The sequence below is a fragment of the Harpia harpyja genome, chromosome 1 (assembly GCF_026419915.1).
Source record: "Harpia harpyja isolate bHarHar1 chromosome 1, bHarHar1 primary haplotype, whole genome shotgun sequence".
NCBI lineage: Eukaryota > Metazoa > Chordata > Aves > Accipitriformes > Accipitridae > Harpia > Harpia harpyja.
In genome coordinates, this window is record NC_068940.1 from 46,338,014 (window position 1) to 46,354,096 (window position 16,083).

At 55.1% G+C, this 16,083-nt stretch overlaps 1 protein-coding gene across 4 annotated transcripts in view; it reads left to right on the top strand.

The window, feature by feature from the left end:
• DLGAP4 (DLG associated protein 4) overlaps positions 1–16,083 on the top strand; it is a 181,283-nt gene that overhangs the window by 13,158 nt on the left and 152,042 nt on the right. For 3 of the 4 annotated variants that reach the window (XM_052791038.1, XM_052791049.1, XM_052791071.1), the window contains exon 2: positions 14,103–14,240. In XM_052791038.1, the coding sequence (XP_052646998.1) occupies positions 14,189–14,240 (52 nt within the window). In that variant the 5' untranslated portion in view covers positions 14,103–14,188. Of the gene's footprint in view, positions 1–14,102; positions 14,241–16,083 lie in introns of those variants that run through there. The other variant, XM_052791056.1, reaches the window with a different exon arrangement.

A 16,083-nucleotide genomic window follows, 5' to 3' on the forward strand; every position in this document is an offset into this window, starting at 1 on the left:
TTGCTGTAGCTGGCGAGGACTCACCTCTGCACTGAACCCAGCCCAGGCACATTTGAATTTCCAGTGCCATTCCTGCTCTTTCCTCTCTCTGAAGATGTGACGGGATGGCTTTCTGGTCAGCTTGATGTTTTTGAGTACAGTGGCTCTGTTTGTCCTCTCCTCCAGGCAAGGAGGACCAGCCTGGGCAAGGCAATGCTGCTCAGGGAGCCCTGGTGTCCTCTGGCACCTGGACCTCAGCCAGCATTGCTCAGAAAGGGGAATTTCACAGGATTGACAAGGAGGAGGGAGGAGAAAGTCCAAACCTATGGATTTGAGGAGGTCATCCCAGATCTGAAGCAGGCTCTGACTCTCCTGTTTTCCCCAGTGATGGGAAAGACCAAGCCTGGGAAAGAGCCAGTAAATCAAACCCAGGCCACCCACACCCTACTCCAAGAGTAACTGGAGGCATCAGAAAAATGAACCTCTGCTGGCAAAGCAGACAAGGGCCTACTGGAGGCTGGAGACTGGCTCCAGCATGACTCCTTCTGCAAGAGCCTGGCCAGCAGGCTGGCCTCTCTACTCGAGATGGGAAGAGGGGCAGGACAGGGAGACCCCAGTGGGCCTGGGTGCTCTACTGGACTGGGGCTTGTCATCATTTCCACGAGCTCTTTGTTCTGTGTGCACCATCTTCTCCCAGTGGAGAAAAGACAATGTATATTTTTCCATTGAAATTCACAGTTTTTCTAACTTTTATCATAATGGGAACGTGAAATCTTGCCTCCCCTAGAAGTATGTGCAGCTTGAGCAAGAGATCACTCCACATTTAATTGGCATGGTGCAGGGAGCTGCAGTTTGGACAGTAGGTGCTTTTCTCCCAGCTGTTGTGTTGGCATTGCTGTTAAATAGGTGTCTGCAAAAAACATGCTCAAATGTCGTAAAAATGTGGCTGAAAGTCCTATTCTCTCTCGGATCATATGTTTATGGACATAAAGAGCTTTTATAGGTAGATTAACTTCATTAAAATTGAAAGCACTCATTAATACCACTGTAACTCAATCTAATAATGCCTTAAGCTGACCGGGTTCATCTTTGTGATGAAGCTGCTCCTCTGTGGGTGCCTGTACCTGTCACTGAGGCTTCCCATCTCCTCCCTCTGCCTTCACATCATGTTTGCATTTCTGTGTTGGATGATGCCGGATCAGGGTGGTGCCAGAAGGCTCACTCAGCACCAAGGGTTGGCGGGGAGCACACAGGGCCACGCAGGCTGGGGGACGGTCCAGGGTGGGTCTTGCAGATGTCAAGGCCCAGCAGGGTCATACCAGGGGTGGAGGACAGGAGTATCTCTGTCCTTGTGCACTGAGGATGTGGCTCATGCTTTCGAGCTCTGGCTCTTTGCTGTGTCTCCTATGCAAAGTCTTTGCACACAGCATGGAGCACTGCTGGAGGTAGCTGGGCTGCTTGGCTTTATGCCCGTCGGTTGGGTTTTAGAAGGGGTGTGATGCTGGGGAATGGGGGTGAGCACTAGGATGACTTTTGGGAAGGCCAAAGCTGTAGAGCAGTTCCTGAGATGGTCCTAGACCCACCTCATCTCCTGTTTGATCTGGAGCAAGTTTCTCACCCAGGAGAGAGGAGCCTGGTCCTGTAATGAACTACATGGGAAACAGGGGCCCTGCTAGAGACAGCAAGGGTTCAGAAGGGGCTGAGGCCAGCTCTGCTGCTCCTCCTTTGCTGGGAGCAGCATCTTGTCTCTGGGCTCTGTCTGGAGGAGGTGTTCAGAGCAGCCTCCACACACTTGTCATGGGCATTACCCAAAACACACAGGCATGGGGCTGCTTCCATCATAGCCTGCTGGTGGCCGCAGGGCTGGGGCGATCCTCTCGGACATATGGCCATGCCTGTCTGCACACACAAGGACTGCATTGCCTGTGGCTGTCAGCGAGTCCCATCACAGCATGGAGGTGCCAGTCGGGGCTTTCTTCCTGGAGTCTATCCCCAGCCAGAGCCAGCTCCCTGCCACCAGCAGCCATGTGGGGAAGGAGACAAGTGGGAGCCCCAAGAAGTGGTGTGAGCTTTCTGGGGCACTTGCTGCGCTGCTGCCTGCTGATGGCCAGTCCCCTGGTGTGACTTGCCAGTCATGGGAAGCAGGGTCCCTGTCCCCCTGAGACAGCGCAGGTGGCCTCCAGCCCGGCGCCAGGCTGCCCTTCTCTGGCAGCGGCATGAAGATCTGATTTATCTCCCCTGCCTTCAATTGGCCCCACTAAGCAGGTTTTAATTTTGTTAAATAAATATGAAGTAATGGCAGCGGGGCTAGGAGCCAAATGGCCTGGGGACAGCCTTGAGAGCCAGACGAGCTCTGCAGAAGGGCAAGACTCACTGCAGGAGCTGTGCAAGCTGGGGATGGCGTTGGGCAGAGCCTCCCAGGGCGAGAGGGAGCTGCTGGCAGTGGGGCCAGCAGGGTGGTCCTGGGCTTGCTGGCGTGGAGCAGATGCGGCTGCACGCTGCGGTGTGCTCACAGTGCCTTGCTGCCTTCAGAGCAATTTCTAAATGGCTGCTAAACATCACTGTCAGAAGCACACTCATCTTCCCTTCCTAATTAGTGGATCAGACAGTAATTTGTAATCCTTTTGAATAGGAAGATCTTAGTGTCTAGCCCTGGAGCCTGGGCAGGACATGGGGGATGGCAGCACAGAGCAGAGCTTGCCCCAGCCAGCAAGGCATCCAGGCAGGGATAAGGCAGAAGGGCTTCCTGCAGGGTCCTCAGTCTCTGCAAGAATTGCTCTCCCTTGTCTCTTTGGTCCAATGCACCTTTCTCTTCCTTCTCCAGAGTTTTGGCATTTTCATTTCTCTTTGTGATACGAAATGTAAAATAATCAGCACGGCAGCCCCAGCAGCAGGCTGGCTTGCAAGTCAGCTCCTCCAAGGTGGTGGATGTGGCAGGGTGGCGTAGCTGGTGGGAGCTGGAGCCCTTTGCACTGCTGGCGAGCCAGCTGGGCACAGTCACACTGGAGTTGGGATGGGATGGTGTCAGGGAAGCCCCCCAGGGCAAACCCATCCCAGCGTGGGTCTGGTCTTTGGTGTGCTGGTAAGCGTTTGCATTTTCAAGGCTGAGGATAAGATGAGACCTGGGAGCAAAAGGGGAAAAAAAGCTAACAAGCTGAAAAACATGATGCAAAGGAGGAGGGAATGAGGGTGGGAGGTGCACAGAGGGCAGTGAGCAGAGCAAGCAGGAGCGGACCCAGGTTAGATGGGCAGGGAGAGGAGGCCAGCATGGAGATGGGCTGGGCTGGACTGCTGGCCATCAAGAGCAGCAGTGAAGCAGGAGTTTGGTGCGATGGCCACAGCCTATCCCAAGTGTCAGCATCTCTGTGTGGCCCTCGGACAGACCAAGCCATGCTCTAGGGAGCAAGGCAGAGGTTGGGAATGGAGGTGGCGGTTCACAGAGGGGTCACAGCAGCTTCCCTGCACACGCAAGTGTAGGGGAGGGGAGAGTGGTCGTGGTGTGGAGTGGGGCTGAGCCAGGAGAAGGGCAGCAGGCAGACCTGCAGCACAGGGTGATGATGGGTGTTGAGGCTCATAGGGAGCTCTGGGATTATTAAAAGCGGTGACAGGCAGAATCAGCGCTTTGGGCAGACTGAGGGGACCAAGGAGTAGTAGTGTGCTGGGAGAGGGTCATGCAGCCCCCACCACATTATGGATGGCACTGAGCAACTCCTTGCTGCTGGTGTCTTTAGCATCAATTAATCTGGGAAAAGCATATCTGTCCTGCATGCATTAACCTTTATAAATGGCTTAATATGAGGTGCAGCCGCAAAGCACAGGAGGGGTCGTGGGAGTGGTAGAGACGCAGCTCATGTTGTCACCCCAGGCATGAAGAGCCTGGCCCCAGGGGGCACAGCCTTGGGGGAGGCAGGTGCCTGTGGGGCAGGCCAGGGGGATGGAGCCATCCCAGGTCGCAGAGCAGAGATCTTGATGGAAGGAAACAGCTGCAACCAGTGACTTCAAGGAACACCACTTTCCTACTCATTTCTACAGACTTTAGAAGAAAGTGTTTATAATAGCATTGGTGACTCACTGAGCGCGCTTTACTCACCAGTTAATGACTGAGCAGAGTTCCAGGGCTCTTAGCGATTCTGGCTTAGATAAACTCAACCTTTCTCCCAGATTCCCATTAATAGGGGAGAGTGGTCTGGGGCATTCAGAGAGGGCAGGTGAGCAGCATGGACAAGGAGGGCAACTTCTTACCCCAGTCCCAGCTCCCCACAGCTCCCCTGATGCTGAGGGTCTGCGTCAGAGCCAGAGGTAAAAGGAGAAAGCAAGCGATTTTGCAGGAAGGCTGGAGAAGCCACACACTCCATTTTTGGTGCTCATTCTTGCAAACCCCCACGCATCTGCACCCCGAGGCAGCTGCCTACACGTTCATGAAGAGGGTGGTGAGAGCCACCCAGCTCCCAGAGGAGCAGGAGAAGGTGTCAGTGGGATGGAAGGGGCACTGTGGCTGGAGCAGGGAGCTGGGGAGCCTTGGGAGCTGCACTTACTGTGGTTCCTGGTCTTACATAAAGTTATGAGTCAGCAGGGGACAGCCTGCTTTGGGGATGAACAAGAGGTTCCTGGAAGAAAAGCTTAAAGCCAGGCCTGGCTACGAGTGGTTTGCAAGGAACAAAGCACAGGAACAGATCACCATGCAGTGCAAGACCTTTGTGCACCATCAGAGCTTGGATCCAGAGGACAGGCTCTGGCTTTCTGGGCAAGAGTGTGTCCCACCAACGTGCCCAAGCTCACTGCCCTGGTCATGCCCCACGTGAAACATGCTGTTTGGTACGTGCTGACTGTGGGAGGTCCCAGCCCAGCCACAGCCGGGGCTGCTGACAATGGGTCGACGGAGTGTGCAGGAGCCCGTCTGCTGACTCCTGGCCCTCTTGCTGCAGGTGAGCTTCCCCTGGCTCTTGCCCCGGCCCACTACGCTGTGCTACCCAAGCAGTGAATCATGAAGCCAGGGTGAGCAAGTGCTTGCAGCTAATCACAAGAAGCCTGTCATCACTGTTGCGGGCTTCGCCCTCCAACCTGCCATGCTTGTCATGCTCGCCAGGGAGGTTTTGGTGGCCCCAGGCACTCGCTGGCTGGTTTAGGCAAACCAGATGCCAACCAGGTCCTTCCCACCTGGAGTGGCTTTGGATCAAGCCACTCCGCGTGAAGTGGTAGCACTGACACCAGCATTGGCACTTGTTTAGATAAACCACAGGATCAGTGGGATCAAAAGTTGTTCCCTCTGTGTACCAGCAGCACACAGAGGTCTGGCTCATGCATGGGGACACTGGGATGGCTGTAAAGGCTCCTCACCTCTGCCAGCCACATGCAAGGCTGGTTGTGAAGCCATTGCAGAAGCAGGATGTGAAGATGAAAATGAAAAAGATGCTCAGGTCTGTGGGGTGGGGAGGGGACTTGCAGGAAAGGAAGTTGAGCTTTGCCTGCTTTACCATTCATGATGCCCGCACCGCCCGGCCGCATCTCATGGGGGCTGGCGGGGAGGGAGGGCTGGAGGTTGCTGGCGTTCCTTGGCTGAGGTGGGATGCATGCCCAGGGCCTTCACCGGCAGGCAGGCAGGCTCCCCGCACCACTCGGTTCAGCCTGCTGTGTTCAGACCATGCCTTGTCTGCAATTAAATGGGTCCCTGCTGGCACTGAGACCAAGAGCCAAGGAAAGACCCCTGTGCCCGACAATAGACTTTCTTGTGCTCGTCCATCTTGTTTGGATGCTGGCTGCATCTGAACTGCCTCCTGGGATGGTTCCTGCCTGTGCTGGTCCCAAACCATGCCCTGAACCCAGCCGAGGGCTGTGCCAGGACTGGAGGGGTCAGGGCTTGGTCCTTGATGGTGGGGAGGTTTCCTGGGGGCTGGGGCTGAGGCCGGACCCAGGGCTGCCCAGGGCAGAGGTAGCTGGAGGGGGTGATGCCTCCCATGCTTGCAGTGCAGGGAAGGGGCTCATCCTCTGTCCTAACCAGGCATGTCCCAGTTCATGTGGACCACAGAAACCCCTCCTCGGCCAGAGGGACTGTAAAGAGGGAACAGTGGGAGGTTTCTCCAGGCTTCACAGGCTCCTGTAAGCCTGGAGCAGGGGCCTAAGCAGCACCTAGAGAGTGCACGTGGTGTGCCTGGAGAGCTGGGCTCAGTGAGGCAGCCCTGGCACCTGCACTGCTGGTGGATGAGGTGTTCCTGCACATCCATCTTCCAAACTGCTTTTGACAAAACCATGGGTTTTGAGCTACTATTTTTGCTGTAACAAGGTAGTTCGCGGCTGCCCCATATTCTTGCTGGGCTGTGAGGTGTTGTCTCCTCTGGGCACAGAGACCTGCCAGGACTGGCCCCAGTGCTCAGTGGGTCAGGGGGACGTGCAGGACCCCTGGTATCAGCAGGGCCCTGTATGTCCCTGGTGCAGCCCTGGCCCTGAACATTTAGGGGTCCTAGGCCCCCAGGGAGGGCAGGCTGCCTGGAGGCAGCTTTGTGTGCGTGTGATGGATGGGCAGAATTCATTTTAAGATTTTTTTTTTTTCCTAGCTTTTCCTTTTTCTCCCTAAATTACCAAATCTGGGACAGAGAGCTGGCTGTTTGCATTTGTCACACATACACGTGATGTTACATCTATACATTATCTTGACATCAAAGGGAAAGTGTGACATTTCTCTGGCTGTGCAGGCAAGAAAGGACACTGCCTGCTTTTGGGAGACAAGAGGTTATTATCAAAGGGTTACAGACAGCTCCTGGAAAGGAGAATGAGAAATAAGGACGGAGAGCACAGAACTGGGAGTGACAGCAAGGTGCTGCAAAAGCAAATCTTCTCCTGGTCTTTTCATCTTCCCTCTTTATTAAGGCAGGGCAAGAGCAAGCCTCTCACGGCATGGACTTAGTTATTATTTTAAGGAAAAAGAATCTGCAGATGTGATAGCTGGAGGGAGTTGGGGAATTTTGTTTGGGGAGGAGACTGAAGGAAACCTATCCGCATACAAAGCTTTACTGCAGTGATGCTCAAGGTTAAGCCAACACAGCCACCTTAACCCAAATGGGTGGGTGCTGAGCTCCTCAGTTCGGGGACGCTCATGCCACTGTCTCAAGCTCCCTGAGGAGTTCAGCACCTCACCCCTGAGGAGCCCAAGCACGCGAGCACTTGGAGGGGGCATTTACCAAAGTGCCATGTGAGCTTGGAAAGCTGCTGAGCCTTTGGCACCCAGGTCAAAACAAGCCTGGGCCGAGGGAAGGTGTAAAGAGACAGCATGTGGAGACGAATCTGGCTGGGCACTGGCCTGGCTCTGCCCCAGGTCCTGGGGACAGGCAGCCCCATGGGAGCCCCTGTCCCCTGGAGTCCTTCAGCGTATCCAGCCCACTGCCCTCAGCCCTGCCTCCTGCCTGCCCTCCCTCCGAGCAGGGCAGAGTGGCGAGCTGCCGGGGGCCTTCCCCATATCCCCCTCCTCTGCCTATGGGAGTGGATGACCAGCTCGTCGCCATGCACATCCAGCAGTGCCCGTGATGGGCAGCTGAGCCCTCTCCTTGAGTGGAGTTGTCCTCACTGGGGCCAGCTGGGCAGCCCAGCCGAGCCAGCTGAGCTGCTACCAGGCAGCTGGGCAGCCAGGAGGAGACTGCCCTGCCTCCAGCCTCCCAGCTGCCGCCTGGGCAGCGCCCACAATTTGCCAGATGACAGCTTGCCTTCCACCCCAAGGGTCTCCCGACCACAGGGCTCCTGGGGCTTTCCATTGGTGCAAGGTCGGATGCTCCAAAGGACTGTTGTCCCTGCTGTGGAGAGCTGCAGACAGTGTCTTCTCCTGAGATAGGTCCTTTCTGCTCCATCTCTCTCCTCGCACCAGGGAAGAAGCATAGGGGGGCAGTGGCAGTGATGCTGCCTGGCCAGATTGCTTCCTAAATGACCCCACATCCAGCTGTTGGTCTCCCCTGAAGCTCTTCACACCAAAGCAGTGTGGCTGAGCTCCCCTCTGCACTGCCCACACACCATGGGAATGCAAACAAACCTGTCTCCAGGCTTTACTGCAATGAAACTGAGTATGAAAAACAGCAGGGAGAAAAACTTCCAAGCCTGAGACTGGTGGTAAATCCTGCTGGGGAGTTTCTACAGGAAGTTGGTGCTGGAGGGTCCTTGTAGAGGTGACCCATCCCAGCGCAGGGAGCTGCAGGCTCGGTGCCTCCAGCCATGCTCCGGAGCTGGCAGAGCTGGTGCAGATGAGCTTGCAACTGGAGAGCAGCAAACCGCAGGAGCTGGATGTGCATGTTGTCCTTCCTGCTGAAGGTTTCTTGTCTGTCTTGGGGGAAACCTGGAAGGCAAAAAGGTTCCTGCTTGTCCTCTGAGCGGCCAAGGTCATTTCTGGGAGCCAGTGCAGACGCCGGCTGCCAAGTGGCTCATGCCCACAGCACCGTGGGGTAATTAGCTGGAAAGACAGTCAAGCAGCATGGGAAATGGGCAAGAAAAGGAAGGAAACAGCAGAGCCATGCCCAGATTGGAGCCTGAGGAGGATGCTTTTCTCTCCAGAGGTACCTCTCCATGTTCAGGTCTTCAGCCCCTGGAGCTGTGGGGATATTTGTGTGGGCATGTGTGGGGCAAGGAGTGGGAGCTCGGCCTGTGCTGGCTACCAAACGTGTCTTGGTTCTGCATCAGGGTACTGCAGGCTCCTCATGGTGCCTCTGCAGTGCCCCCAGACATCTTCCCCGGCCCTCCATGGACAGATTGTGTTTATTTCAGCTCAGTGCGCTCATTAGATTAAAGTGGAAGAGTCGATCTGATCAAACTTGGAAACACAAAAATAAACGTGCTGGGTTCAGCAGATGGAGGGAGCAGCGTGGCAAGTCGGGCGAGTGATGGCAGTGCCCCACAGCAAGCACTCGCAGCAGCTGCTTTGCAGCAGCCCTCGGACACACCTTCCCCATGCCATGCTGTGTGGTGCTCCTGCCCTGCGGTGCAGCACGGTGGGGATGCCGGCCGTGGCCTCGGGAGGGGGCTATGGGTGATGGGGTGTGCGCTGGGGGCCAGATCTACGCCTGGTGCAGCCACGTGGTTTTTCCCTCTAGCACTCTTGGCCAAGCATTGCATGGGGCTGCAGCTCAGGCCTGGGTTTTCTCCCTTTTGCTGCCCAGCTGCTTTGCTTTCCCCAAACCTCCCTGGCAGTGAGCCCGGGAACTGCTCCCACTGCCTCCAGGCAGCCTTGGATGGGGGTCCCGAGACTCCCCCCTCTCTCACTAGCATTTACTGGGGCTGAGGGTTTGTTGTGTGCTTCCATCATAAACCTCAGCAGTGTGAATGGTTATTCGTCATCTCGAAGGAGAGCACTGGGAACAGAGGTGAACGAACCTGTGCACTACAGTACAGCTGCTAGATGAACGTTTTATGGGGTATTTACTTTGCTGTGATGCTGAAGTACCTCTGGAGTTCAAGCACTGCTGAAATACATCTCCCCTGTCCTTTCCAGCTCCTTAACACCTGAATCCAGCCTGGCCCGCAAAAGGAGCAGCAGTGCCTGTCCTTTGGGGACCTTACACCCTCTGCCCTAGCAGAGAAAGCCCCCTCCAGCTTTCTCAAGAGAGCCTTGCCCTCGAGCCCTGCCCTCATCCTTCCCTGGAGGTGGCCTGTGTCCTCCAGGTTAGTGGCACTGAGAGCCCTCCCTGAAGATTCCTAGCCACCATCCATCTCCTCCAGCACTGAGGGATAGACTCTGCGGTCAAGGTTTCAGCGAGCAGAAGGGGAGCTGCTTCTCCTGCTGGAGACGTCTCCAATCCGTCTCTGCCAGGGCATTCGCATACCTTGCTGTCTGCTCCTCCAATTTTGGAGTCATTTTGCTCCTTAGGTTTGGAGCCACCTGAGCCCCAGGGCTCCTCCCAGCCCAGCGAGGGCTGGTTGTGCCTTAAACCTTCTCCTTAGTTAAATTTCTAATGGGTTTTCTCATGGGTTTCTAATGGGTCCCTGGTCTGGGGGGGGCTCCCACTGCCCTGGAACTGGGGGTAATGGTTGTATCTCCTGCTGAGCTCAATGGGAGATCTGCCTAGGAGGGAAGGAGCTGGTTGTTCAGACACCAGCACCAGTGTCCCCAAGCATGCGTCCTGCTGTATTTGTGTGGTAGGGGAGTGGACTCTGGCACTAATATTCCAGCATGGATTTTAAGTCTTCTGTGAGTGGTTCCGGTGATCCTGGCCATAGTGATCCCGGCAGCTCTCCTCAGTGGCTGGATCGTGGCCTGGTGGTTCTCTGTTGTGTGCCTCTTGCTGCCCAGAGTGTGCTGATGATGAACCAGAGTGTTTCTTCAGGGAATGATGTTGCACAGATCAAGTACCGTGTTACCCAGAGTCCCCATCCCTCTGAGATGGGTGCTTTTGGGGCTGCTCTGGCTCCTAGTCTGCTTGTGTGCTGGATGATGAGGCCAAGAGTCTGGGCTTTGGGAGATACAAGCTCCATCCCTGGGTCTGCTCTTGGCTCCCTGTGATCTCTTTGGCAAGTCATTACCCCTCTGGCCTCATGATATCTAGTTGCAAGACAGATGCAGTGCTCATCAAATGTACTGGGGAAGGTCTTTCTACTGGTGTTGTGCAGTGGTAGGATCTGCAGCATGGTGGAGAATTTACAGCAGGGGCCATACAACCCCTCTCTGTAGTGTGTGGGGACAACCCTGGGCCAGCCTCATGTCACTGTCCTCAGCCCACTGGGAAATGATGGGGTGGGATGAATCTTTCTGCTTGTGCTTTTCAGTCTGGGAAACCTCCTCCTACTGGCAAATGCTTCTGGGTTTGCTTCAGGGTCTTGTGAATATGTAGGGTTGTCCAGGACACTGAAGCAAACTGTTTTTTAAAGAAAACCAAGCAGAGCAGTTTTGTGCTTTGCTTTGTAACAGGTGACCTGCATGGGATCAGGCAGTCACATCTGCTCTCTCAGTCCCAGCTGAGTTTTAGGTCCGGCAGAGAATGACTTGTGAGGCAGCTGGGATGGAAGGGCTCTGGTTAGTGTTTGGGACTGAGGGAACAAGAATTGAAACCTGTTGGAGGTTGCCTTGGTCCTGAAGAAAAGGGAAGTGGAGTGTGGGGGCTGTGCTGAGAGGGTGTGGAGGTGGTCTGATGCCAGACAGAGAAGGTGGTACAGCAGTTTACGCTTTCTGATGGGCCCGGAGTCAAATAACTGCAGTGGTGATGCAAGGATGCGGAAAGTCACAGGGGAGGGATGTTGGGGATGATGGGGCTGTGATCTCCCCTGTCGGTCCTTACCATGGTGGGGAGAGGAAGCTGCTCTGTGGTTGGCAAGTCTGACCACTTCTCAGTCTGCCTATGCAGCAGTTGTTGGGCAGTGGCTCACCTTGACTCCTCCACTCTCCCTGCACCATGGATGGGACTTATCCTGAGGCTCTCGACCAGTTTGCCTGGCAGTCACAGCCCCTGTCTTTGCCAGGGTGGCTTGTGTCTGCTTGGCACCTGGTGCAAAGAGAGAAGTTTTGAACTATCCTGTCTTATGAAGTTTATTTATTTTTTTCTACCCACATGTCTTTTTCCCCCCTTGCCAAGAAAGCTGTCTGATCAGCAGCAATTAGCAAAGCAAGCTGCAGTAATGACCTTTATAGTGTGTTCTGTGCTGTCTCTCTGAATGCCCTCAAGAAGAATGCACCAGATGTTTGGGGGTTTCTGCTCTGCAGAGATAGGGCCAGGACATGACAAAGTGCAGCGAAAGATGCACAGGAGGGGCTGTGCTAGGCAGGCAGTAATGGTCACTCTGCTGAACTTCACCTGGGGCAGACCTCCACGTGCATAGCCTCTGCAAGCAGTGATCCTAACGCTGGTTGGCAGACCAGATGTGGGCTGTGGGACCAGCACCAGGGTCTCCCAGCAAGGCTGGGAAACTTGGAGCTCAGCAGCTGACTGTGCCTTTTCAACTGCAATAGGCTCTGCAAGCCCCCGTGGCTGTCCAAGCTCTTTCGATGATTTGATCTCAGCTCTTCTTGTCTTGCTGCTGTTCAACAGCACATCCAGGAAAACACTGGACTCTGGTACTGCTTTCCCATCCATCATCAATGATTCTCTTTTCATTTGCTTTTTGGCCTTCACCTTTTAATCCAGCTGTCTCCTGCCTTACAAATGTTTTTTCCTCAATTACTTACACCACGCTGCAGGGCTGGCTCCATTCATCTCAGGAGCACGATGAAGCTGTGCACTCAGCCAGGGCTTTGCTAGCTGAGTGCACAAGATCCTGCACCAGGAGCTGCCCCCTGCGTTGTCAGTCCCCACTTACGCCAAACAGATTGCACTGGCATGAGGGGTGGCTCCACTCTGTGCTTTCACCACTGACCACATCCCAGGTGGCTTCTGCCCATCTGACACACAGGTCCTCCACGTGCAAACCTAGTGTGGGAGCAGATTGCTTTCCTCAGCCTTCAACAGATGATGCAGGTTGACACTTCTTATTCCCTTCCTCTCCCCTGGTGCTGGTGTGGGGATTACCTCTAAAGGGACATGAGGAGGAAAAGGTGCCTGGCTTTCTTGGAGGAGCAAGTTGTGTCTGCTTTGCTGCAGGAGCTGTCAAGCTCCAATCCCATCCATGGGGCATGGGTCAGGGTTGGAGATCACCCAGGTGGTGATGGCTCTCAGTGAATGCCTCTGAAGGAGGAGCAGAGCTCTGCAGATTGCCTCTGGACCCGCATTCAGGAGGCAGAAGAAGGACTTCGCAGAGGAGGGAATCCAGTGTCAGCTTGGGGCTGAAGTGCAGTCAGAGCTGGGAGGTACCAGATCCCCTTACTGAAATGAGGGACTATGGGGAGAGATCCCACCCTGCTCCAAGGTCTCCTGATAAGGACTGTGCTGTCCTTGTTCCCCCTTGGGATTTCAGGCTCCTGATACAAAATACGAGCTTTTGGAGTGATCCTCTGTGTCCTATGCCCTGCCCTTCTTAGAGCTCCCCCATCTCCTGCACTGAGGGGGCTGCAGGCATGGAAAGACAGGTCATGTTAGGAGGGATGTGCTGAGCTGCTCTCAGGTGCCAGGGCATGCCACAGCACGCCAGACTAGGGACCAGCACAGACCATTCCTGCATGAAGGCTGCTTTATCCCCACTTCTTAATGCTCTTATCTTGAAGGCTCTCCTCAGATTAAAGCCCAGGCAGTCAGTTCCCTCCCTGGATTTATTGCAATGCAGTTTTCTTCCTCTAATCCGATCAGAGTGTAAGCTGCTCTTTTCAAAGTGCATGGGGAGGACAGATGTGCATGTCACTGGTGTGGTTAGCCAGTCTGACAGAAAGCAGCGGGAAGGTGCCCTGTTCTTTAGCTTTGTGGCACATCTGACTGTTTTCATGGCTTAAACCCCATTTTTTCTCCGAGCCTCTGAGAGCAGCTGTGATGTCTCAAGTGCACCAACAGTCATAAGGCAAAAGGTTTGCTTTGGAGCAGGGTGAGTTGCTCACCGTGCTGGAGTCTGTTGACCTTCCTGGACACCCTCATCAAGCTGGAGCCCAGTCTTTGGTGTCTGACAGCTATGGAGACCCTGGAGTCAGGGGAACGGTGCTGTCCATTTCAACAGGACCCCAGCAGGAGTTCAAGTGACACCTGAGGATTTGACCTCAGCAGTGTGACTGCCACCCAGTCATGGTGGACTGTTTTTTCCTGATGAGCTCATGAGTCCATGGCCATGCTTGGAGCAGGTCTGGAGAAGCCAGGGATGGACATGCATCCCTGCCGAGTTCCTTCTTTGCCTCTGCCTCTTGTTCTGCTGCGGGACTGGGGAGCTGAGACCACTCTTCTCTGCATGGCTGGTTCCCTGCGAGGGCTTTCCCAGTCCTTCTGATGGGTGCGGCATGGGTCAGCCCCACTCAGTGTGTTCCCAAGGAAGGCAGGGGCACATGGGGAGCCAGGGAGGGCTGGTGGAGAGGAGTGCCTGTGGGAGATGCTGGGTATGAATGTGCTCTGAACTTGACAGGTAGTGATACATCTGGGGTCTGGGGACTTTGGAGCAGGAGTATCTCTGCTGGATCCCTCCCTCACTGAGTGGGCCTGAAGGGACCTGGGGCAGGGGAAGACTGGAGGAGGATGACTCTTTTGTGATGGGGAAGGGACTGGGGTTAATCCATGCGTCTCTGGGCTCACACTCGTCTTTGTCCTCCTCAGCCCGAGGAGCACGGTCACAGAGCTGCCACCTGGCTCTGCCCACCCCGCAGCCAGCGCATGGACCACCAATGTCCTCCAGCTCGTGAATGACGGCAGCATCCTGGCAGAAGGGTCACCTCGGAGAGCAGCATCCGGACTGTGAGTGCTCCGGGCACCGCGGGCAGGGCAGGGCCTGAGGCAGCACCCCCACGGGTCATGGTCCTGCTCCATGGGGTTTCCTTGGGGCAAAAGGCAAGAGGAGCCTGTGGGTGTTGGAAAGCTGTGGGCTTCTCCTCTCTCGGGATGCTGTTGCCCTGCGAGGCGAAAAGAGAGCCTGAGCGCCGAGCGCAGCAAAGGAGGAGAGGTACTGCTGGCAGGGTAGGGGGAGATGGAGGGGCTGTCTGGGATGCACAGGTGAGCTGATATGAGGTGCTGGCATGGCCCCAGTGGCCTGGGGCACAGGGTGGCTGGAGGATTCTGTTACGGGTCTGGGGGCAGGGAGAGCTGTGACGGTGTCTGCTCTGGGTAATGGCTGTGATGCTGGGCAGCGGCTGGAGCAATGCCAGAGCACGGGAGCATCCAGGCTCCTGCTGTGGCTGTGGGGCAGAGCCCATGGAGACCAGGCAAGCCATGAGCCAAGTGGCAAGCAGACCCAGGAGGCACCTACACCCTCCAGGTGTAGGCGCAGTGGGGTCTGTGGGGCTGCCCCTCACCATGGTTTGCTTTCTGCTCTCTGCTGTTAGTTTGTGACCATGAGTTCAGCTACACATGTGGTGGTCCCCAAGGTCCCTGACTCACAGTGGGCTAGGTGGGCAAGAGGAGGGTGCAGACGCTTGACCCCCTCCAGCGAGCTAGAGAAGGAGGCTTCTGCAGGGAGCGGCTGCAGTCCTCTCAAGCACATGGAAAGCCTGTATTTCTCCCCCAAGGAGAGAGATGAGCTTATGCAAAGGGCAGGGCTCTGGATTCAAGCAGTGTTGCCGCAGCTGCTAAGGTCCATTGGGAAGGAACTTGTTCTGAAAGCAGCAGACACTTGAGAGGCGGTGAATAGGCAGGGCCAACCTATGGAGGAATAAATCACATGCCTTCCCTATGTGAGGAAAGATCTTCTGCCATCTCCCAGGATGTGACGCTGGCTCCATCAGCAGCTCAGCCAGACCTAAATATTCAAAAGGTCTTGATTTGGCCTCCGAAAGGGAGAAGATGGTCATAAAATCCAGTAAGCATCAAGACCATGTCAGGAGATTTTTTCTTCACAGCCCTGGACCTTTGGTCAATAGCAAGCAGCTGTGGACCCCAAGGGGTGGGGCTGGTGGGGTGCAGGGGCTGGTGTGGGTGCCCTGTCCTGGCCCTGATGCCACTTAGAAGTAAATAACAGCTCCTCCAAAGAGCGCAGGCTGCCAGAAATCTCATGACCCTTACAGCATGTGGCTTTCTCAGTACAGCAGCTACTAAAACACTTCTTTGAATTGTTGTCACAGGAAAATCCATGATGTTTTTTAACCAAGTTGATCTTTTTCCTCCCCCTTTGGGCCAATAAAAGAGTCTTTGTAGGCTTCTGGGGTCATTGAGAAAGAAAAGGCATATGGTTTTCTGCAGGCTGGCATACATAGAGGTTTCTCCTTAACGTCGAGGCTCTGGCAAGTAGTGCAGAGGTCTCAAGGAGATTTGGCAATGAGGATGGAGGTTGGGCATACATGCATGGAGGGATGGGCTGTGCACCTGGGATGGATACTGTGTTGGATTGAGGATTAAGGTCATACACAACCACAACCTCATCCCCTTCTGCACTGCAGAAAAGACCTTCTCCAGCCTTCTTCCTGAACAGCACATTCACAAACAGCAAACCCTACCAATGCAAACTGAGCACATGGTTTGGTGATGATTGAGACACAGCAACACTCCAGGCAGCTCCCACACACTGTAGTGCCAAGAACAGGGAAAGGGCCAGAAGGAAATCAAATCAGATGGGCTTGGGTACTTCCTGGATGTTACATCCAGGAGG